This window comes from Xiphophorus couchianus, chromosome 21 (genome assembly GCF_001444195.1).
Source record: "Xiphophorus couchianus chromosome 21, X_couchianus-1.0, whole genome shotgun sequence".
NCBI classification, from domain to species: Eukaryota; Metazoa; Chordata; class Actinopteri; order Cyprinodontiformes; family Poeciliidae; genus Xiphophorus; species Xiphophorus couchianus.
In genome coordinates, this window is record NC_040248.1 from 5969415 (window position 1) to 5993499 (window position 24085).

Below are 24085 nucleotides of genomic sequence, written 5' to 3' on the forward strand. Positions count from 1 at the left end.
TAAAGTACTGATAAAAGTTGATCTGCTACTGTTGTACAAAGTCCATGTACGGACAGAGATAAACAAATAATACTAATCAGTCAGTGTATGTAAGATTGTTTTATATTAATATAAACCATCTGAAAGGTATAAGTATAATAAAAAAATTTAAAGATGGCGACAAAGAAAAAAAAGCTAAAAGTTGAATCTCCACTTCCTCTTTATGTAAGTGCTAGCACAGATGCTAACAGACGTTTAAAAGCTATTGCTCCATATGTCATCAGATAGTATTACTGACTTTGTTTTAATGTTGCTCTTATATCAATGACTGACTAACAACACCATCTTCGCATAGAAGATGCAACATATTTTTACCAATCTGTGCTAAACCAGGGCTGATGCTAGCTTTTCACAAGTTTCCATAGACAAAAGGACCAGTTTAATTTTATGTAGAAGAAAAATGCACTTTTTATTCTTGCTGATGGAAGCCTCATTTGTACAATGTTCAACTCATCTGGCAATAAAAAGAAATCACCCCATGTATATGGATTAAAATAAACCTCGAAATCAATAAAAATACTAAGCTAGCATTAGAACAGTTGTTCAAGCTAGCATTTTCGAAGAGATAGAGAACAGTTTAAAGCACCAATAATCTATTCCCATGAAGCTTATAGGATTGTTCATACTCAAATAAGCCTGAGGATATTGTTTAATTTAGTAGCTCTTCCAACACTTTGAGTGCTAACCAGATACTGTTTCCCTCAGTAAAGCAAGTTTCTGCTTAGCTAGAAAGGTCCAGAGGGTAGGAACAGCAATAGCTGGTGTTAGCTCCAGTTCTTTAGGTTTCCTCTGTTTCATGGGAGGGGGGTCGTAGGTAATTTCTATGAATATAGTTTAACTACACAAATCATGTTATTTATGCCAGTAACCCTCCAAACATCACCTAGTCATTATATCATTATATAATCATTATAGCTCGTAGATATTTTATTTGCTGTTGGTTTCCAATTATTTGTGTTAAGGAAAAATGATTATTTTTGGTGCTTAATACAGTTAATCTTACGACATGTGTAAAGGTATATTCAATACTCTTATTTGGAACAGGTTTCGTCTGAGATGCGGTAAGGAGCTGAAGAAGCAGGCATCAGACAAGCAGGGCCCTTTGCCTCCCCCACACACAAAGCAATAAAATTTACATTCCGAGGGGGGAAGAGACTTTTTGGCGCCAGGGATCTGCCCATATCAGACAGAGAGGAGCACGAAGTGGTCCGCCCTTTTGCTTAGACAAAAACCAGACACCTTTGCCATAAATGAGGGGAGTTTCCAAGTTTCTCTGAGGGCTGAGGGAGTTTCTAATTGGTCAAAGAACGGAACGCCTTGACTGCATATATTAAATTCAAGAAACACCTACTCAGTATAAAAAATTCCAGGTCAGCGCAAAAAGAGAGAGAGAGAGCGGCCGCTATTTTTGCCTTTTTTGTCTTTTTTGTCTTTGTTTTATGTTTGTTTGTCTTCCCCTTGTGTGTCTTTATTTTTATGAGAAAAATGCATATCTCTGTTCCTCTGCAGCTTTGTTGTCGATTGCTTTGTATGAGATTAAACTCTGTGATCTGTGACGTCAACACGCTTTGTTGTTGTTTCGTTTTAGCAGCACGCCGTCGCTGCACGTCGCCCACGGAGAACGTCACTCGCCGAGGACTCGGAAGATTAAAAGAGGAAAAAGCCAAACGTTTTGTCCAAAGCTAGCATTAAATTACCTCTTTTTTTTAACATTTGTTACTTGTTTGTTCTTAGAAATGTCTCTGCCATCATTGCAGGACACATGAACCAGGGTTGTGGTGAAACTGTTTGTTTTTTAGCAAGGTTCTACAGTGATAGTTGCTCTTATATCAATGACTAAGAGCAACAAAATAATTGGGTTTCTTCTCTGTCTTTCATTAAAGCACAAGTTTTGTACTTAACTACATGCTGTTCTGCACAAAACTGACCAGAGTGGTAAGTGTGGTGTTAGGATCCAGAATTGTAACCAAAGGCACATTTATTTCTGTCTCCTGGTAGATTTTGTTCTGCAGAGTCATGGCCAGCATTGAGTCAATGCCCAGTGCTGACAAACAGGAGTCATCATCAACTTTTTCCGCATCTATATTGAGCATTTCACTGACTATTATCCTCACTGTCTCATAAGCTGTAAAGGAACGCTGAACTTTGGGGGTTTTGTGTATTTCATCTTTAATTGCTGTTTCCACTAAAGTCGTCATTCGCTCCCTGAGAGATGGATTTTGGGAAAGGACATGCAAGCTGAGGTTCTTGAAGTTGAATTTGCAAATTACTTGCTGCGGTCTGTTCATAAACAGACACCTTTGAAGTGTCTTGTGAATTTCATGTACACCCATTGTCATCATCCCCTTGGTCTCCAAGAACTTTTGAAAATGGCCTTTATTGAGCAGTAGACCAAGATTCAAGGGACCCCAGTTGATGGACTGTCCGGCAAGCCCAAGGTTTCTCCGGTAATGACAGAATGTGTCAAGAAAAGCATTGGCTGCTGCGTAGTTACACTGTGATGCATTTCCAATGAATGATGAGATTGAGGAGTAGCATACAAAGTAGTCTAATTTGTTGTAAAGAGTTGCGAAATGGAGATTCAGAGTTCCACTGACTTTGGGTTTTAGCACCTTTCTGAACAGCGACTCATCAAGGGATTCAATGAGGGAATCATGCAGCACCGCAGCACTATGAAACACTCCTTTGATTGGACAAGATGGAAACCTTCCCCCAATTTTGGTGATGGTATCCACCACCTGCTTTGACTCTGAAACATCACACTGGATGTTTAGGACAGAAACCCCATTTCTTTTCTGAAGAAGATCCAACTGAAAGCGGATTTCATCAGATGGGACACTTCTTGACAGGATTGCAATGCAACCTCCACCATTGTGTGCAATGAACTTAACCGTCTCCAGCCCCAAACCAGACAGGCCTCCAGTTACAATATAAACACATCTCTGTTCAAAGAGTGGTGCGGCTTTTGTAGGCAAAGAGCTGTGAGGACATTTAAGCCAATCCAATCCTTTATCAAGAACAACTTGCTGCACTGTTGCTGTTGTGAAAGAGGACTCGATTTTAGGCTCTTTCACATGAAGGATCTCCTCCCTATGTGGCAGACAATCTGGATCAAGCCTTAGAGACAGAAGCCAGTTAGAAATATTTCTTCTTTGTGCCTCTAGATTCACTTTCTGGAGAACATATGCCACATCAAGGCGGTGCACATGAATGTTTTTATCATTCAATGTAGTGTTGCTTGTGGCAACTGAGAGTGACATGTGACTGCTGAAGATAAAGATGACATGCTTCACTGTGTCACTATTGTCAAACAATCCCTCAAATAATTGATTAAATGGCGGTAGAAAAAGCAAAGCATCAAAATTTGTCGATTCCTTGGTAACACTAGCTTGACAAGAAACGTTCCAGCCTGACCTGTTAGCTGTGAGGGCAAGAACTTGTATGAGAACAGCAGCTGAGTCTGGGGAGATGATTGCCAACTTTTTGTGCCTTCCTCTAACTTCACACAGCAGCCTCTGCAAGATCTCCCATGCCAGGATGAAGAAGGACACACATGGCATCTCTCGAAAAAAGGGAAATGCTTTTGTGCCATAGCACACTGCTTCAGGAATCAAGATCTTTGAAACTGCAGGAACCGGATAACACGAAGCAATTTGGTCTCCCAGTTTTAGAGTTTTGACATCTTTGCCAACACCTGAGACAATACCACTAAAATCTAAACCCAGAAGGTCATGATTCTCTGTCACATGCTTGTTCCAGTAAAATGTCCTGCCAAAATTTAAATGGGAAGTGCTGACCGGGAAGTAGTCGGACGAATGTATGCAGACATTAGTCAGCTGAATTTCAACTATGCTTTCTGGAACTGGACTCTTATCAAAATTATGTTTAGAGACTTGACACAAATTTTCTATTCCATAAGGATTGGTGGTCTGTAGGACAAAGTCTCTTGATTGGCCAGCTGTTTTTGCCTCTTCACATAAATCACTGTCTTTAACTGGAGTTTGTGCTATCCTTGTTGTTGATGCCTGACCTTTGCTGATCCTTATATCTTGTTGTTGGTTGGTTTTAATTACACAAGCCAATGTTTGGATGTCTTCACTTGTCACAGAAGCCAGATCAATATGCTGGAAATGAATGTCTGCAATCTCAGCTGAGCAGGACCTCATCATACCAGAAAGCACAAAACCAAGACTCACGTGGTCCACCGTCAGTTCTGTTGATCTGTAAGTTATGACTTTGATGGCACACAAACATTTGGTCTCTTTGACAGCCAAAACAATTTGACGGAATATCTCACAACAAGTCACAAAGCTCTCCAGAATCATTTCAGAGGACAAGTGAGTCAGGTTCTCCACACCCCAAATGAAGAGAACTTTCTTCAGATCGTCATTGTTGTTCAACGATTGAATCACTAGGCTTTTTACTTCATCCGCACTTAACTTCTTTCTGATCCCTACAATGACCGAATCAGTGCATATGTAAGGTCTTAAACCTTTAGCAATGCCCATGCTATCTTCAAAGATGATGGCTTTTATTTTAGAGCCATCCACATCTCTCTCTTCTGCTAATGCAACGGTTTCACTATGAAAAAACAATGACTTGGTAACATCTGAATTTTGGAGCAAAAAGGAAATCCTTACACCCTTAAATTCCACCAATACCTTCCCATCTTTGGTAGAAAAGCAACCACACACCTCAAGAAAATCTTGAGTCTCTTGAGTTGTCCGAAGATACATGACCATTGTCTCCTGCAGGGGTTCTGAAATAGCAATGCTAGCGATCTGTGATGGGAGTCCCTGCTTGGATCCTTGTTGTCCCATTGCTACCACCGCAGCCATTTGAATGAAATAATCCAGTAGCACAGGGTGAATAAAATGTTTATGGAGGCTTTTCAGAATGTCCTCTGGAACTTGAAAAGCAGTCACGGCTTCCTTGAATTTGTTGCCAAGACGCACATTGTTTAGATGCCTAAAAAGCGGGCCATACTCAAATCCGGCCTGAGAGAGAAGTGAATAAATTTCTTGCTGAGTCAGAATCATTTTGCACCTTTGGTAGATCACATCAAGACAAATGGTTGCTTCCTCTAGCAGTGGTTGCTGATCTTTATACCTGCATGTGCCTGAGGCATGAACTGCAACAGGTGACTGTATTTTAAACAAGGCTTCCCCTTCTGATTGTTCCAGTATCATCTTCAGCTTCTTAGAATTTGAGTTGAGAGTAAGCACACTCTCAAATTTTATACTGAGAGAGGCAGGCTTCTTTGGCTTCAGGTTGGCCATCACCAAGGCATAAGCTAAGTCAACATAAAATGCCCCTGGCACAATGGCAATGCCGTTGTTTTTATGATCCCAGAGATAGGGTGCTGTCTTCAAAGATAGTTCAAACGTGCATTCTTTCTTGTCCCTTTTTATTTGGGACTCAAGTCCATCGCAAAAAACATCAGATGGTTCAATATCTCCCCTTAAGGCTTCAAAGTTCACTTCATTCTTTGTGTTGTCAAACTGGTAGACTGGAGGAGTACTGGGTAATGTCCCACAACCCCTGAAGAGCTCCTTCCAGTCTACATTAATGCCAACTTCAAATAGTCTGGCCAGAGTCGAGGCAATGGTGTCACAGTCTTTGTTTGGGTGGACTGATGGGAGAACTTTGGCTTCATTGCCAAGAGTTTCACAGATGTACCTTTGGAGAGCCATTCGAGGTCCAACCTCTACAAAAACCACATTTCCTTTTGCTGGTTTCTCTTTGAGAACAGCACAAAGAGCTTTTTTGAATAAAACAGGCTCCCGGATGTTCTTTGCCCAGTATGTGCCGGAACTGAAATCCCCATCTGAATGTCTCTCTCCAGTAACTGTGGAAAACAGGTGACATGCTATGCTTTTAGTATTCAAAAAGCCTATGCTGCTCTCAATGTCGTCTAGAATTGGATCCATCATGTGGCTATGGTAAGCAGCAGGGACATCTAAGATACGGAGGAAGATATTTGCATCTGCAAATTGAATCCTCAGCATCTCATGGAGAGCATCCACTGAATCTGCATCACCTGACAAAGTGCAGGACTGAGGGCTGTTGAAAGCAGCAACACAGATCTTGCCACCAAAGACTGTGAGAACTTCAAAAATCTTTTCTACAGCCACATTGCTGATGACAAGCATCTTTCCTCCTGTGACTCTACACTGAAGAGTACTGCGGTGGTGCAACACTTTCACCGCATCGCATAGAGACAAAAGACCTGAGCAGTGAGCTGCAGCGACCTCTCCAACAGAGTGGCCAAGCATGGCTGAGGGTTTAACACCCCACTGCTTCAGCAGGGTGGCAATCCCAACTTGTACTGCAAAAAGAAGAGGCTGGATAACATTTGGCCGGCTAATATCGACATCATCACATTCACTCTCAAGAAGTTTACTGATGTTGATGGGAGTGTACGTCTGAAAGGCAATTTCAACTTTTTGGATTGTCTCTTTGAAAGCAAGAACCTGCCTCATGAGCTGCCTACACATACCCCTGTAGCAAACCCCATTTCCACAAAACACAAAGACAACCTGGATGTCAGATTGAACCGACTGAACCGACTGAAACTCTGTCTTTTGTGCTAATTTGAGCTGTTGTTGTAGATCTGAGAGGGAAGATGTCAAAAAGGCTTTCCGATATTTGTGTTTGAAGTGACTCCTCCCACAAGCAGAGGTATATGAAAGTGCCTGAAAGTCAAGTGTGTGACTGCTGCACTGTCTTTGGTGGGTGTCTGCAATGGTCATTATGAGTGATTTCTCAGAAGCAGCTGACAACACAAAGAGTTTTTGCCAAGCTTTTTTGGGAACTACTTGATGAATGTGTTCTCTTAAAATTACATGCGCGTTTGTTCCCCCAAACCCAAAACTGTTGACCCCAGCTATCCTTCTTAGTGGTTGATTTGTCTCCCATCTTTCTAATTTGTCCGGTATTTTTAAATTCAGGGTTTGTGTATCCACGCTTGAGTTGTCTCTGGAGTAGAAAACTGAGGGAACAATAGTTTGGTGCTTCATCATTAAGAGTACCTTGATCAGTCCAGCCACTCCGGCTGCAGATTCGGTGTGTCCGATGTTACCCTTCACCGAGCCAACCCAGAGAGTCTCTGAGTCTGGAGGTCTGGCTTTGGCAATGACGTTTGAGATGCTAGCTGCTTCTGTTGGGTCTCCAACTGGAGTCCCAGTCCCATGAGCTTCGATGTACTGGACATTTATGATATCGGAGTTGGAGTAGATTGTCCTGAGCAGCTCCTCTTGTTGCGTCACTGAAGGTTTGGTGAGAGGAGTCACCGTATGTCCGTCTTGGTTGACGGCAGTCTTGCAAATCACACCCCATATTTTATTGCAGTCCTTCAAGGCCTTTAAGTAGAAAAGAAACAGAAAATAATACTGATAAATATAAGTAATCTATCTAATGAATTTAAATATTTCCTCTTAGTTCTATGACTCCTTCAAGAAAAGAAACTATTACATGATCTTCAAGTCTGCAAAATAACAAACAACATAAATATTTCTAGATCAGGGGTGTCCAAACTTTTTGCAACATGGGCCAAAATCCCTCTAATTACTCAGGGTGCCATATCGTTTTTCATTTTGTAGGGATTTTTCTCTAAAATCCCAACACATTTAATTTGTCAATAAACTAAACATGCAATATCCCAATGAGAAAGGCGAAGTGTTTCTTAGCTTTTTGGGTAATTTTTTTTCCCCAGATTATTTGGTCTAGAAAATCTTTTAGTCTATTTCTAACAACAAAAAGAAAAATGTTCCTCAAGAATCCTTCAATTAACCAAATCTAATAGAATAAAAATGCTCCAGTGTTTTTTTTTTTAGTACAAAGTTGCTTGATCGCTATTTGCTAGGAAATTACAATTAAAGAAAAACATTCACCATTAAAGAGTTAAATTTGTCACTGAAACTCTCATTCTAAAAAATCTGAAAAGTTTCCTCTGGAGAGCCAAACTCATAGCATTCTTAAACTGCAGCAGAGGTCCACACAGGATTGTTCAAAAGGCCACAAATGGCCCCCACGCCACACTTTGGACACCCCTGTTATAGATGAAACCTCAAACCTTTTTTAGAGGCTTCAGGAGCAAAACGCCACAGCCTTCTCCTCTTCCGTAGCCGTCTGCGCTGGTGCAGAAAGGCTTGCTGGTTCCTTCAGGTGAAATCATTCTAGCTTTACTGAGAGCAACAAACACTCTTGGCTCGATGATGCAGTTAACTCCTCCACACAACGCCATCTCACAGTCACCTAGAGCAAATTTGGATACATTAGGATCCAATTTTTAATAAAATATAAAGTACTTTGTGTCTCTTTTGTCCCAGACCTTCTTTAAAGTGGTCTTGATCACTGGACATATGAACATATTGAATATCTTTAAACTTTTTAAATTGAACTTTGGCTTCTTTTCTACTATTTTTGTTCAATATGTAATAATTTTGTGCTAGTGAAGCCAATTACCTCTTGGCTATGAATAATTTGTATAGAAAGGCTGCCGAAAATATTAACACTTAATCTAAAATGGAAACTTTTTGGCACTTTTTTTTTTTTTTTACAAATATAGTCATATTTAGCTGACAAGAGGCGTTCCTAAATATGTCTAGATTTGCCACTCATCACACAAGAACAGAGCTGTACATTTCATAGGTTATTTTGGTTTACATTTGACTTAACTATTTTGAGATTTGAGACTAAATATAAGCAATAAATGTCTATAAAGCACAGTGAGGCGTATTAGTGTTGTCATGCCTATTGCGACAGCATCTAAAGGAAATAAATTTCCACCAAAAACTAAAACTTTTCTAGAAAAAAAGAAGATATTTCTGAGTTCTGAAAGTAAAAAAAAATGCAAGCAAAAAATTCAGAATTGTTCAACTTTTCAAACTCAGGAAATTTCCAAAAGTCAAAAATATTTTACTTTTGAAAGTCAAAAATTTCAAAAAAAATTTTCAAGAACATTTTTTCTTTTCAAACTCAGAAATTTTCTTGTTTTTTCTAGCAAATTTCTGAGATTAATCTCAAAATTGTTGAGTTTTTGGCAGAAATAAACTCTTTTTTTTTCTATCTACAATGGCCCTAAAATGTTATCGATAGTTTGGTTTATTAAATATAATGTAATAAGGAACTGTGAAGAATATGATGGATTTGTTTTTCTCAACAGTACATGGAAAGACTGCTGATTGTTACCAGTGGAGTTCATTATGCCAGGAACCACAGTGCCACCTAGCGGTGACTGGAGAAAGTGGCTGCTCCTACAGATTTCATTCCCAGTTCGTCTTATATTATACTCAAGTAAGTAAAGCAGCTCTATTTCAACATAATTTTACTCAAGTAAAAGTAATCCTCCAAGAAATTACTCCAGTAAGAGTAAAAAAGTATTTGGTAAAAAGTGTACTGAAGTACTGAATAACTGATCAAATTGTCAATCATTTAATGTGTAAAAATTACATAATCAGACAGACCAAAATATAAAGTTAGGTGGAAATTTTGGTATTTAAGGATGAAAATGACAATAATTCATATAAGTAACAAAAAACACCAAAGAAAAAATGTTTCCAAATTAGTTTCTTTCAATAAAAAATGTATGAAACTTTAATAAAAACCGTAAATGTGTGTCTTTGTCTAGTGAATATTTGGTTAAAACATTTTTGTTTTTCATTCAGTGGATAGAAAATCCAGAAATTTTACTCAAGTAAGAGTAGAAATACTTAATAACAAAATTACTCTAGTAAAAGTAAACAGTTCAGCACTCCTAAAAGAACTTTTTTTAAAGTTACTCAAGTAAATGTAACTAGTAACTACCAAATATGCGTTTATGCTATTTTATATTAATTTACTACAAGTTTTATTTATTTTTGCCCTCATTTTGTCCTTTTTAAACCGTAAATAAAAAGGCTGCCCTGAGAAAATCATATTAAAGTAGATAACATGTAAGGGAAAATTGTTCTTGGATGTTTCTGCAGACTAATGAGGTAAATTAGAAATGCCTACCTTGCTTTATGGCCTGACAGGCGAGATGCAGAGCCACCAGAGAAGAAGAACAGGCGCTGTCAATAACGAGAGAAGGACCAGTGAGGTTAAAGGTGAAGGAAATCCTGTTGGCTGCAACGCTCACGGCCGTCCCGGTGCAGTTGTAATGTGTTATTGTCTCCGGCTTGTTATTCCTGATCATCTCATAGTCTCTGTTCATTAAACCTGCAGCATTAAAGCAGAACAGGTTAGAAAAATGCTTCCTCACGAGTTGGTGGGTTTAAATTGTAAAATATGAGACGAGTTACCGATGTAAACACCGGTTCTGGTTCCGCTGAGGCTCTCAATAGGTATTCCTGCGTCCTCTAAGGCTCTGTAGCTGCACTGCAGCAGCAGCTTCTGCTGAGGATCCATGAAGTCCGCTTCTACTTCAGGAATCCCAAAAAAAGAGGGATCAAATTCATTAAACCTATAAAGAAATCAAAATAAATCTGTCATGACTCAGTCACAGAGTTAGGTAGTAACCAGTTACATTTACTGGAGTAACCTTTTGGGAAAAAATTACTTTTTAGGACTTTTTACTTTATACTTAGGGCTGGACAAGATGGCTGAAAAACTTACAAGTGTCTCATCAGCTGATATTTCATACTAATCCATTAGTTTTTTTGTTTAAATATGTGAAATATTGTGTTTGAAAGGTTGAAAATTTGCAAGAAAAAAAACTCAGAAACTTTTAGATTAATCTCAGAAGCTTTCCAGAAAAAAACATGGAAATCTCTAAGTTTGAACAACCAAAAAGAGCTAAAAAAAAAACAAAACCTCAGTCTTGAGAACAATCTCAGAAATTTTCTAGAAAAATCTGGAAACATCTGAGTTTCAAAAGTTTAAAATTTGCACAAAAAAAAAACCTCAGAATCAGAAAGTGGTGGAGTAACCTCCTATCCTATCATTCTTTGAAAATTTCTGAGACTAATCTCAAGACTTCTGAGTTTTTTCTAGGCTATTTTTGACTTTTCAAATGCAGAAATTTCCTTTTTTATATATATTTCTGATATTAATCTCAAAATTTCAGTTTTTTTTCTTGCAATTTTTTGACTTTTGAAATTTAATCTTTTTTCTAGACATTTTCTGAAATTGATCTCAAATCTAAATGTCTGATTCTGAGTTTTTCTTGCAAATGTTCCACTTTTAAAACTCTAAAATTTTCTAGAAAATTTCAGAGGTTGATCTCAAAATTTTCTGCATTGTTTTCGTGCAAATTTTTAACATTTCAAACTCAGAAATTTCTCATTTTTTTCTAGAGAATTTCTGAGGTTAATCTAAACATTTCTGAATTTTCTCCCACAAACTTTGAACTTTTCAAACTCAGAAATTTCCACGTTTTTATAGAAAAATTCTAAGGTTGATCTCAAAATTTCTGAGTTCTATTTTTTCCGGAAATTTACGCCTTTTTTTTTTTTTTTTTTAATCTATGACTACCGTACGGAGCCCCTACATTTATTTATTGGCAGCAGTGTAAAAAGAGCAAAACACAAAATATAAGATACACTTTTCAGGTGATAATAAATCTGAAAATGATGTGATCAACTGAATTTGAGCTCCATTTTGGTCTGTTACCCCTAAATAAACAGAAGTATTTTTCTCCATATATCAGACCTGATGACTCTCCTCACCCTTTTATAAATGCAGCTTTTGCTGTTTGGCTCTTTCCGGGTTTGGTGACGTCAGCGTCGTGCCAGAAGTTGCTGTCGAACCTTTCAGCTGGAATGTCCGACACGCAATTCCTTCCCTCCTGCAGAACTTTCCAGAAATTATCCAGTCCCTCACCTAACGCAGAGTAGAAGACAATAAATTACCTTTAAAACTAATGCGGCCGACAGCAGCCAGTGAAAATGGCTCACCTCCAGGGAAATTACATCCCATCCCGATAACAGCGACGTCCTCATCGGCGTCCGCCATCTTTGTTTAGGAAGTTGATTGAACGTCTTTAAGCTTCTTCATAGTAAAACTAAAGCGTCCAGTGAAAACTGGAGGCTTCTGCAGGTTTTCTTTCACCCGCTGCCTGCTTATAAATACTGAGACAGTCAATGAAAAGAGACAGCAGGGGTTTGTTCGGGTCGGTGTGTTTTTCTCGGAACAAAATCTCTTAATTGCAGGTTAAAATGATCCATTGATAACCATTAATTATCTCTGACAAAGGAGCACACTGTGGATTTCAGCTAATCCGTTTTAGTAGGTGTCGTTTGAATGAATGTATTTTATAAGTTTATGATCATCTGGTGGATTTTATTTTTGTCTGTGTTTGTTTTTATTTGTATTTACATTATCTGTACTTTCCCTAATTTGTTCTGTTATCATTTTTTATTTAAGTGCATTTCCATTGTGAAGTGTAAGCTAAAATTTAGTCTAAATTTTAAAATAGTTAATATATTTTTTTAAAGAAATGGTTTTTATTTTTAGTATTTTACATGTTTTATTTACATAAAACCTGTTAATTTCATTAAGTAAAGACTTTTGGACTAGATTTTTTTTATTTACACATTTTTAAGATATTGAGAAGCATAGCAAAACATATTGCTCAATATTTTATTTTCAGAAGCGCTTATATAATTTTTATCTTTCTGTGAACCTACCTGCCTTAATTTCCCCACTGGGGGACAATAAAGTGTATTTCTATTCTCTTCTACAGAATGTGTATTTTTCTCCAATATATGTTTGGTGTTTGAGCTTTACTCACTGCTCAAAACAAGAAATAATCACTTTTTCTTTGTTTCATGTAACTGCTACAGTAAAATGGCATACTATTTTGACTCCTGAATCACAGAGATCACTCCCAACATTTGTTTCCTGAGAGAAATCTTTATTGGAGCTCCAAGAAGGCCATTGTCTAAAGTAACAGAGAAGCACCCAATCCGTCCTTTCAGACGCTTTACAGAATATTTACATAAACTGGCCAACACTTACAGTTTTTCCTCAGGTGTGAATAAGAGGATCCATCATGATTTTCCCTGACAGAAAAGTAAATGAAAACAACAACAACAACAACAACAATAATAATAATAATAATACAGACCTTTGGGCACATAAATAACTTAAAAACAACATTATATGTAGGAGAAAACATAAGATACAGAAACCCTTCAGCTGTGAGTTTGACAATGAGGAACAGCTAAAACAAAAACAAGTCTATGATTTTAACTAAAATGTGCAGATTCATCATACTGTGATGATTTAAAAATGTCTGCCGGAGCTCAAACATTTCATCCAGCTTTCACGTTGTCAAAAGGAGGAATAAAAACGGCTGAAAGGCTTTCAAAAGGCCAGTCCCGCTTACACAGCGTTTTATTTACAGAGTCTTTGAATATCTCAGTGGTTCAGAGATTTTCCTTCCAGCACCATCTGGATCTCTCTGGCGTCCAGCGTTTCGTACGTCAACAGAGCGTCCGCCAGCTTCTTGTGCTCCTTGCTGTAGGTCTTCAGTATGTTCTTTGCTCGGTCGTAGGATTCCTGCAGAGAAACAGACGAAGGAACGATAGAAACTGACGCAGAACAGGGTGAGAAGGTCAACTTCTGGGACGTAGAGCGGCTCACCTTTAGTAGAGCTCTGACTTCATGCTCGATGGCGGCCTGCGTCTCGGGGCTCTGCTTGGTGATGTCTTTGTAGGTCATGACCCCGAGCTGCACAGAAACACAAATGACATCCTTAAAATCACATTTTGTCACTTTAAATCCAAATAAGCTGTTGCTGTTGGCCACGCCCCCCTGCTCAATGTTTACACATAAAAATGGCTGCAAATCGATGCGCAATTTATCAACTGTTTATCTTTGAAAAGCAGAAGTGGAGCCTCCTCCAACAACACAACACTTGTCTTTTTCAGCAGCCATTGCACACTGCAAAAAGACAAAATATTACCAAGTATTTTTGGTCTAGTTTCTAGAGCAAATTTCTTAGCAAACTTGAAATAAGGCAAAACTAACTTAAAAGTATCTTTTTAGGAAAATATAGAGGCTTGTTTTAAGTAAATAATTTCTTATTATTGATGAAAATGTACTAGTTCCATTGGCAGAATATTTAACTTATAATGACATTTGTCCCATTTTATACGTTTATTTCTCTGCCAATTTAACATAAATAATAAGGACTTATTTACTTATAACAAGCCTCCATATCTTGCTAAAAAGATACTTTTAAGTTGGTTTGTCTTATTTCTAGTGTATTAAGGTATTTGCACTAGTAACAAGATAAAAAATTGCTTGGTAAAATTTTGTGTTTTTGAAGTGTACAGAGGTAAAGCGAGATAAAAGGAAAAAATTATAAATCCTCGACTATGCAACATAACATCTTAAAATTGGGTCTCTTTCTCTTTAAAAAGCTTCTACTGTCTGACATTATAACAATGCTCCTCATTATGCCGTTTTTACCAGCGTTTCAATGACAAATAGTCCCTATGACGAGCTCGACTTACCTTGTCGCTCATGCCGAACCGGGTCACCATCAGTTTTGCGATTTGTGTTGCTCCATCAAAGTCGCTGGAGGCTCCTAAAAACAGGCCGATTATTAAATAAATGTTTTAAATTAACATCCTGTCACGTCTAAGCAGCATTTTACCATGCAGCTGGTACCTGTGGTGATGTTTTCGTCTCCGAAGATGAGCTCCTCTGCGACGCGGCCGCCCATGCTGACGTCCATTTGGGCCAGCAGCTGGGCCCGCGTCTCGCTCCAGCGGTCGTTCTCAGGGAGCATGGACACCTGGAGGACAAACAAAAACACGATTCAGGTTAGCTTCTACGCAGCCACAACAAACAATCCTGGAGTTTAAGACTTAAAAACGAACAAACATGGCCAAGAGTCGGTCCTCTGGGCATGATGGTGGCCTTGTTGATGGGCATCGCGTCTTTGGTGTAATAGGCAACGATGGCGTGTCCGGACTCATGGTACGCTGTGATGGTCTTGTTCTTTTTGTCCATTTCAACGCTACGCCTCTCAGGACCTGAAAGGAAAGAGACGAGGCGAATCAGGTTATCTGCAGGTTTCATAAAGTCAAATTCAAGACTTTTTAATGCCACCATGAATAAAATTTAAGACTGAAAAACTATAAATTCTGCTGTTTTATATTTCAGCATAGGACCTAGCCTCATACGGATCAGCAACAGAAATAAAACGGTGGCGAAAACAAAAACGTTGTCTAGTCAATTGGTGATAAATTTGCACCCATGACAGACGTTAGAAAAAGTAAGCTGGCTAGCTATATTAGCAGCTAGTTAGCAGTAGCTTCCAAGTCAAGTTTTTTTTTTTAGCACATTTTCAGCAACAACATGCTTTACATCATAAAAACGAGTTAATTAAGAAGCAATTAAGCAATTAAGAAATAAGTAATAAACATCACATTTTGTCAGATTCCATCGTCAAAATCATTGATAAACATCATTTATGTTGATCAAAAGCAACTCTAAACAGGTGGCATTTTAGTCTAGATTTAAAGGAACTCAGTGTTTCGGTTGAAAGTTTGTTCCAGATTTGTGGTGCGTAGAAGCTGAATGCTGCTTCTCCATGTTTGGTTCTGGTTCTGGGGATGCAGAGCAGACCAGAACCAAAAGACCTGAGATGTCTGGAAGGTTGATACAACAACAGCAGATCTTTAATGTATTGTGATGCTAAGCTCTTCGGTAATTTATAAACTAACAAGAGTATTTTAAAGTCTATTCTCCAGTTTAAGGATTTTAAAACTGGGGTGATGTGTTTTATCCAGAGCTCCCACTGGTATTTAGAAAATTTTTTGTATGATTTTTCCATGACCCATGTACAACAGGCTCAGAAAGAAAAGTGTATGACTTAAAGATTAAGTCTATAGCGAATATGTAAAAGTGTAGTGCAGGCAGATAGGGAGGAAATATAAATGATAAATGTGAAAATCAAGTCCACACAGATGGGTATGAATTGAAAAATGCCAAAATATTAACCGAGGAATCATATGATGATAATGTCAATACATAAATAAAAACTTATTAGCAGTAATGCAAACCCAAGATTGTACGTGTGTAGAAATAAATGCTTCTATAAAAGTTCAGAACAGACAGGTGTGGCACATAGGCAACATTGGGATAATAGTCCATGTAAATTAATATTGCTTTGTGTTTTTTGTGTTATTCACTCGTATTCTTCAATAGAAAGACCCAGCAAAGATGGCGTCTATGCTTGTATGTAAAACATATAGAGGTCCACTATAACCAGTTTCACCAACAAATGGAGGTAATTTGTCAAAAGTTGGGACCTTTTCCAGAACCCCACGTTTTTCCAAGAATCTGCTTTAATAACAAGGATTATTCTTTTATTACTGCGGCATGCCTTTAAATTGTCACCAGTTGCCATGGTTACCTGCTTTAATCTTTGACTGCAGGGAATTTCACGCAATTCTGGTTAAATTTGTCTGATGGGGCAAAATAAAAACAGATGCTAATTCTTAAGGAGCAGTTAGGCAGTAACTAGTTAGATCTATTCAACTACATTTACTTGAGTAACATTTGGGGGGGAAAAAACACAAAACTTTTAGGAGTATTTTTACTATGCTGTACTTTTTACTTTTACTTGACTAATCTTATTATGAAGTATCTCTACTCTTACTTGAGTAAAATTCTGGATTTTCAGCCCACTGAATGAAATACAAACATGTTTAAACCAAAATTTAATCAAAGACTTGCAGTTTTTCTTAAAGTTTCACAAGTTGCATATTGAAAGAAACTGATTTGGTAAATTTTTCTTTTGCCTGATTTTGTTATTGTTTGTTCCTTATATGAATTATTGTCATTTTCATCCTTAAAATACCAAAATTTCCATCCGATTATGTGATGTTTAAATATTAAATGATTGATAATTTGATCAGTTAATCAGTACTTCAGTAGACTTCTTACCAAATACTTTTTTACTCTTACTTGAGTAAAAATATGTTGAAGTAGTGCTATTCTTGCTTGAGTATAATTTTTGAGTATTCTGCCGTCTTTTTTCCACGCTTTTATTAATTATTGTATTTATTTCCCATACCTGCACATGTTTCTGTGACAAAGAGCTGATCTGAGCTCCGTGTGCGCTCGCTCACCCATGAGGATCTTGTCCTTGGCGAACTCCAGGTCCTTCATGGTGACCATCTCCTTCCCGTCCATGGCGGCCTTCAGGGCGGACTGGTTCACCAGGTTCTCCAGTTCTGCCCCAGAGAAGCCAACCGTGCCTCGGGCGATGATCTCGGCATTGACGGCTGACCAAAAACAAAATGACTTTTCAAGTTATTCGACTCTCTGACTGCGGGATCCTGTGTGGCTCACTGGCTTGGAGCAGCATATCAGCAGATATCTCTGAAATTACCTACCGGGGTCCACTGTGATCTTGGAGAGGTACCAGTTGAGGATCTCTTTGCGACCTTTGACATCGGGGTGGGGAACGGTCACCTGCATGTCAAACCTGCCGGGTCTTACCAGAGCACTGAAAGCAGAAACAATTATCCTCCTTTTACTTCAATTGCCTAAAACAAACTAAAAACTGTTGAAACAAACTAAAGTTTTACACAAATATCCAATAAAAACACAGAAAACCTGCAAAATTAACTTTAAAAAAAAAATCTTTAAAAACATGTTTTATTTCAATATATATATTTTTAAAGTTATTAAAAGCCATTTGGGAAGATTTGAAGTTCAGTCACACTCTTTCAATTTTTCAAATGACATAAAAGCTTTCAATCTTATTTTCTAAGCTATAGCTGCTTCAAACCACCATAAAATATTTCTAAATAAAAAGAAAAATGTTAAATTAACTTAACTTTGTTCTGCTGGTGGTTCGAGTCTCCACCATGAATTTTAAATATCCTACAGCCTCATTTATTTTCTTTATTGTACATTCTCAGTCATGAGTTTTTGCTGCATTTATTTTATGTGTTGAAACCATCCCACTTTAAAAAGAAAAGCTAATTCTAGACAACAATTAACTCAAAGTGGGAACATACTTATCCAGAGCTTCAGCGAAGTTTGTAGCACCAATGACGATGACACCTTCATTGGGTTTGAACCTGGAAAACATTGAAATAGTGTTGGTTTCCATGGAAATGAGGGATATGAAACACTTATCGTAATAAGTTTCTCAGCTGTACCATCCAGCCCCAATATAAAGTCAATAAAGCAAGACAATGTTGATCGGGAATCGTGTCAAAGCAAGCATGTGCATTATTTATCACACTATAACACTCAGAACCCTAGATGTAGTTTTCACACCCGCAAACAAAATATTAAGTTTTATCATCTTTAGTGACATTTAACTAACATTTTGTGTGGATTAAAAGCCAAAACGCATAAAAATGTATTTGTTTTCCCAAATATCCAGCTGTGTGTGGACTAGGCCAGACACTGGCGATGAAACTCACCCGTCCATTTCAGCCAGCAGCTGGTTGATGGTTTGTCTGGAGTAGGGATGCATCGGAGACTCGATCCTCTTCCCTCCCACGCTGTCCAACTCGTCGATGAAGATGACGCACGGAGCGTTTGCTTTTGCCTCTTCTGCAAACCACAAAAGGAAAACTTGTTTGTAGTCGGCTTCCTCTCCGCTGCGGTTTTCACTGGTTCTGGAAACGTACTGAAGAGGTTCCTGATGCGACTGGCGCCGACGCCCACAAACATCTCATCAAACTCCGACCCGGAGGCGTAGTAGAAAGGAACGTCTGCTTCCCCCGCTACGGCTCGCGCTAGCAGGGTCTTTCCTGTGCCGGGCGGCCCGACAAGGAGAATCCCTGCACAGAGAGTCAACAGTCAAGCTATTTTCATCCACACCGGCTGATATAATCAAAATAAAAACGCTACTGGTACCTTTAGGCAGCTTTCCACCCAACACTGTGAACTTCTGTGGTTTTTTGAGGAACTCGACAACGTCTTGCAGCTCGTTCTTTGCCTCCTCCACGCCTTTGACATGCTCGAACGTCACATTCTTCATCTGGACTGGGTCGACTGCTGAGTCGAGGCCCGAAGTGGTGCGAAACCTCACTGTGGGAAAACCCAGAAAACAAGAAAGCTTCTCAGAAACAACACAAACAAACTGGTTTTACGAAACAAAAATGTAGCTTTCTGCTTACTGTGGTACAAAGGTAAATATGACGATCCAAACTTATCCTGTCAGTTATTCATTTAGCTCCCGTTCTGCTATGAAACTATGAGCAGCTGCTCTAGAAATGCACATATTGAGAAAAAGAAGCATGCACCAGAATGACCAAACTCTACTTGCACACTGTAACTTGTTTTTCACTTCTATTGTTCTCTACTTAGCAGGATTTTATGGGATAAACCAACACAAAGTAACGCAAAATCATAACCAAAAAAAATTGAAATATGAATGAATGTGCCGAAAACATTATATAAAGAATCACAATTTATATTCCTTAAAATTCAGAATCAATCCAAGCCTAATTTTATGTATATTTTGAATAATTCTATAATTTCTCTTTTTTTTCCTTCAGAAAAAGCCAGGCAGCTAAGCTAATACTACTAATTTAAGTTAAAGAATTTTATAAACAAACAACACATTTTGATTAAATTTGATATAGTACAGAACCTTATAAAATAGTTTAAATAAATGTTTTATTTCTTTCAGTCACATACTTTAAACAGTAAATTTAAACCACGTCAATAGAAAAAAAATGTTTCTGAATCGAATCGTTGGCAATCAAAGATTTGCATCTCTAATGAATAAAACTAATTTTATTCGGCTTCTTTTCCTCTAATATATTACGTCAGTGAGAATACTTATGCGATTTAGTTCCACATATTTTTTGGTGGGCTTATAAGATAAGAATTGGGCAATGAAAAAGTAGGAAAAAATTGGGATTGGGTCACAATTTGTGAGATTTCAGCCTTAGTGTCGGGTGTTTTAAAATAAAATGTGTCTTTTGTGGAGGGGCAATGCTTTAAAAACAATAAATCTGTCTTGATCCAGGGTTGGAGATTCAACTATCTCTATTGCAGCTCCTCAAAAGAAAATATACCCAAAGCTTACCAAAGAATTGGAAATGTCAAAGACATAAGTATCAACTTAAAGAAGTCTAAAAATTTGTTTTTGTGATGCTGCGTGATATACAAGAACTTCTGATTGTTGTTAATGGTACGTCTGTTCTCTCATTTGCTCTCCTCTCCGAGTACAAAGTGATGCAACATGAGCAGGAAGCTTCTCTGGTCTCTCTGCCTTCTTAGTCACCGAGAAGTATTAGAAAATATTCATAAATTACTGTTTATTAGAGATAATTTTTGAATTTAGGATAAATAAAAATATTTCATGACAGAAAAAAAAGTTTTTATTTTCATTTTCTTCGGAGAGCTATAGCCCCCCCTACACCTTCCCTAGAACCACCCCTGCTACTTTGTGTTGGTCTACCTAAAACCCTAAAAAACATTTAAATTAGTGGTTGTAACATGTGATAAAGCGATGTAGCTGCAAACAAACACCACCCAGTGTTATTTTAATGAATTTATAAATAAATCATGTGCATGTAGAGCTGGGATTTTATTTGTATACATAAGAAAGAATGAAAACCGAAACAAACCGGCGTCAGAAAAGGAGCCTTTACCAGAGAGAAAAGGGGTTCTAGAGAGGCCGTAAATGCCGATGAGGAGGAGGACCAGCAGCACCAGCCTGGTTCTCCTCAATGAGTCTGTAAAAAGAAAATAACAGCTCTTACTGCCTTCTCTCAGTTCAATAACAAGCTTTAAGTTTGACCAAATACTCCACACACCTTGAGTTCTCTGAGTTAGAGCTTGGGACCTCATGAACCCGTCGGTGAAGCCAGTCTTGAAAGCCTCCTGCTGGTTTTCAGGAAGGTTTTTGAGTTTCACCACTTGGTCCAGAGAGTGGGCCTCCACTCCTTTCTCCCTCTGGAGCAAACCCTAAAAAAGGAGCCAAAGGTGGCAAATTTAATTATTCTGGCAGTTCTCTAATCATAAACTACAACAAATTAGGGCTGCAAATAAGGATTATTCTAGCATTCTAACAATTGAATAAAAACATTTCCACATCATACAGATTTTCATTTAACCACTGTATTAGAAATACATTAAAAGACAAAAACTAATAATTTAATTCTCTTTTTAAAACAAAAAATAGACATTTTATTGCCTGAAATGAAATAACAAAGCATTCCTTTAGTGAATTTGAACCGGGTAAAGATAAAACTAAACAACTTCAGAAGTTTTGGTTGCAACATATTTATAGACATCTAGTCTTAAATGCAAACCATGTATATATTTTATACAGATTTGGCTTAATTATTGCTGTGAGTATGTTTTTTCACCAAATCTCCTTTTTAAAAATCAGTTTTAATAATTAAATGATTGCTTAATTATAGTTGATGATTATTTCAATAATCAACTCATCTCTAAAAAAGTTTATATTGACTTTTCGAACAAACTCGCCTTCATGAAAGCTGGTGTGTAGGCATCGGGTTCTACCGGACCGTCATAACCCGACTCCACTCGTCTGGTCTTTGCTCTGAGAGTTTTGAACCCTCGGCTCTGAAGCCACACTACGAGGAGAAAACAGAAACGCTAAAATTTGAATCCATTCATGGGCCTCTGAGTAGAGGTTAAATGTAAATGTCTCACCAGGCAGCAGCTGGAGCTCAGAGCAAGCGTCCCGAAGAGGGCTGTGGTACCGACGGTGGAATAACGGAGAGCCGTGACCCAATAGTCTTTTTTGTGAAAACCCTTTGTGTAAAAACGAAATGTTTCAGGGGTGTTTTCTTGTAAAATAAAACAAAAGAACAGTAGACCAGGTTGATCTTCTCACCATATTTGTTCTGAAAGAAACTGTCTGTAGAAACGTGACTAGTCTTCCATGTTGAGGCAATGGTGGGAGGTTCTTCAGGACTCAGTGGGGGCAGTAACCTGCTGACCAGCTCATTCAGCTGACTCCCCTGGACCTTGGAGAGGCCCAGATCCCTCAGGCTGACACTCGGCTGGCAGCAAACAACAGCGGTGAGACAAAGAGACAAAAAACAACAAGCCGTGCAACTTCTATGAGTTTTATGGGCCTGGTTTCTATGGATTAGGGTTGAAATGGACAATTCAAATAAACTCTGATCACTACATTTCTTTAATACGCTTCAAAATGAATTAAAAATCATAATTTTGGCAAATTATCCAAAAAGTGTTACTCATATTGTGGATTAATTGAGCACAGATTCAACAACTTAAAGCATTTATTTTTGTTTATTTGAATGATCATCGCTCGCAACTAATAGAAAAAATGCCAGCTGGACAAAATCAAGGATCATTAGATGGAAAATTTGGTTGGGCAATTATTCAACTAAATGTACAAAGTAATGAGGAATAATTTATTCAGCTGTTTAGCTTGATATTTGAAGAAATTGTGTTGATTTATTTGTTTTAATTCTCCTTTGTTTTACCTGCTGTTGCAAAGCGATTCTGTCCATGAATGTGCTTCTAATTGCTTTCATTTGCACAAAATTAAGAAACTGTGAGCAAATATTGCCATCAATTCAATCGATCAACACATGTCTATTTTTGTCTCTCTAATCCGGACTTTCATCACTCTTTGATCTTTAGCGATTTGGGGAATGCCATCTTTGTCTGGTGAGAGCATCTGCTGCTGAGAAAGTCTGTCCAACTGGCTAAATATTACAGCAAATGTTCCTGTAACAGAAACATTAATAACTTGTTGCGAGTACTTTTTGAACTGCAGCCAATATCTTGACTTAAAACGATCAAGATGCACCTGCATATCAACCTACCTCTACTTTTAATCCTACTTTCTTTTTTAAATCTTTATGCATTTGATTAAAAAATACTTTTTGATACATTGTGAATGTCTCGTACTCGTCTCACCTCTTTCAGGTTTGTCTTGTGCTCCTGTCTGAAGTCTTTGTGCAAAGAGTGGACTGAAGCTGTAGCTGAGCTCTTCAGCGAGTGGAGGGCGTTGAGGACCTGGCTGAGAGGAACCACCATCTGTGAGAGGATGAAGACAGGAGGGTGAATAACACGCTTTCCCCACATGATGATCCCCGGTGACCCGCTTAACCTTGACGTTATTTACAACCACAAATCGATCATAATAGTTAATATGTAATAAACTGGAAGTAGGTCCAGCTAACACGACAGTAGGTCAGGATTATGTCAGTTTAGTCACATGCTGCTGAAGTACCGAAACTGTCTGTACCGACACGTTTACACTAATTGGGGTAATAGCTGTAATACAGATAAGAGTTAACAGCTGTTAACAGTCGAAATGACGCAAGCACCCGCCCATGTGGACGAAATGTTGCGTTTACAAGCTAAACCCTTAGCATTAGCATTAGCCGAGTCGAGTTGTCATTAGCTTGAACAAAAGTCTCAACTAAAACAAGCGTAAACATAGGCATTTACTGCTTATGAATGACTTTAATGTTTTTAAAACAAGAGTTGAAGTGACAAACTGAAACTTTTGTCGGATACATGCAGACAAGTTAATTAAATAATCAACCTGTTTCTCAGTCTGTCCGCTTACATACCTGCTGTGGCTGAAATGACGTCGACAGAGAAAACATTTTTCTCCCGTAAGTATTTGCTAGAATCTGTCTTCGATGAGTTACAATGTAAGAACAGAATCTCAATAAAATGTTAACAATCAAGTCCTGCTCGCAGCGGTGTCCTTTTAGCTTCCCCCGTTACACAACTCTCGATAGTTACACAACTTTTCTTTTAGCTAACATCGGGAAATGGATTCTCCCCCCGGCATCTGAGGTCAAATGGACTACAAAATGACGCAGATCGGTTAGTTAAAACTACCAGGAACGTGTCGCGTCCTTGCCTCGCCTGTTTATAAGTAATCATTACTTATTATTTTTGAAAAAGGATACGTAATGAGGATATTTGATCAATGATTGCGTTCTTAAATATCAATATAAAATCTTTAAAGCAGAGCCCCCTCTTCTATATATATATATATATATATATATATATATATATATATATATATATATATATATATATATATATATATATATATATATATATATATATATATACGTGCCACTATATTCTTCTAAACAGATCC

The 24085-nt window shown here is 38.0% G+C and overlaps 2 protein-coding genes across 4 annotated transcripts; both read right to left on the reverse strand.

The window, feature by feature from the left end:
* Nucleotides 1-1573: 1573 nt before the first annotated feature.
* On the reverse strand, nucleotides 1574-11973 carry LOC114137194 (highly reducing polyketide synthase PKS6-like). Its single transcript, XM_028005813.1, has 6 exons — nucleotides 11916-11973; nucleotides 11688-11859; nucleotides 10323-10483; nucleotides 10036-10239; nucleotides 8114-8295; nucleotides 1574-7400 (listed from the first exon to the last, which is right to left on the reverse strand). The coding sequence occupies exons 1-6, from the start codon at nucleotides 11971-11973 to the stop codon at nucleotides 1941-1943; spliced, it is 6237 nt and encodes a 2078-aa protein (XP_027861614.1). The 3' UTR covers nucleotides 1574-1940.
* Nucleotides 2911-23783, reverse strand: LOC114137015 (ATP-dependent zinc metalloprotease YME1L1-like). 3 transcript variants are annotated; one of them, XR_003593903.1, is made up of 19 exons: nucleotides 23541-23783; nucleotides 22879-22998; nucleotides 21821-21989; nucleotides 21637-21738; nucleotides 21448-21557; nucleotides 20772-20922; nucleotides 20583-20690; nucleotides 18859-19032; nucleotides 18630-18782; nucleotides 18420-18552; nucleotides 18006-18068; nucleotides 17376-17488; nucleotides 17109-17264; nucleotides 14854-15005; nucleotides 14638-14764; nucleotides 14481-14554; nucleotides 13606-13692; nucleotides 13055-13521; nucleotides 2911-2924 (listed from the first exon to the last, which is right to left on the reverse strand). XR_003593903.1 is itself a non-coding variant. In XM_028005494.1 (18 exons), the coding sequence occupies exons 1-18, from the start codon at nucleotides 23574-23576 to the stop codon at nucleotides 13381-13383; spliced, it is 2145 nt and encodes a 714-aa protein (XP_027861295.1). In that variant the 5' UTR covers nucleotides 23577-23783; the 3' UTR covers nucleotides 12854-13380. The 3 variants fall into 3 exon arrangements, 2 of the variants coding, with proteins under 2 accessions (XP_027861295.1, XP_027861294.1); XM_028005494.1 differs by lacking the exon at nucleotides 2911-2924 and having other exon boundaries at nucleotides 12854-13521; nucleotides 20607-20690; XM_028005493.1 differs by lacking the exon at nucleotides 2911-2924 and having other exon boundaries at nucleotides 12854-13521.
* Nucleotides 23784-24085: the final 302 nt, after the last annotated feature.

Coding starts and splice junctions, on each gene's coding strand:
- LOC114137015 (XM_028005493.1), bottom strand. CDS start 23,576: ATGTTTTCTCTGTCGACGTCATTTCAGCCACAGCAG. Junction 21,739..21,820: donor TTTCTTTCAGAACAAATATG/GTGAGAAGATCA, acceptor TTTTACACAAAG/GGTTTTCACAAAAAAGACTA. Junction 18,069..18,419: donor CTGCTGGCTGAAATGGACGG/GTGAGTTTCATC, acceptor AATGTTTTCCAG/GTTCAAACCCAATGAAGGTG.
- LOC114137194 (XM_028005813.1), bottom strand. CDS start 11,973: ATGGCGGACGCCGATGAGGACGTCGCTGTTATCGGGATGGGATGTAAT. Junction 11,860..11,915: donor GGGATGTAATTTCCCTGGAG/GTGAGCCATTTT, acceptor GGTAATTTATTG/TCTTCTACTCTGCGTTAGGT. Junction 8,296..10,035: donor CTGTCAGGCCATAAAGCAAG/GTAGGCATTTCT, acceptor AATTTGCTCTAG/GTGACTGTGAGATGGCGTTG.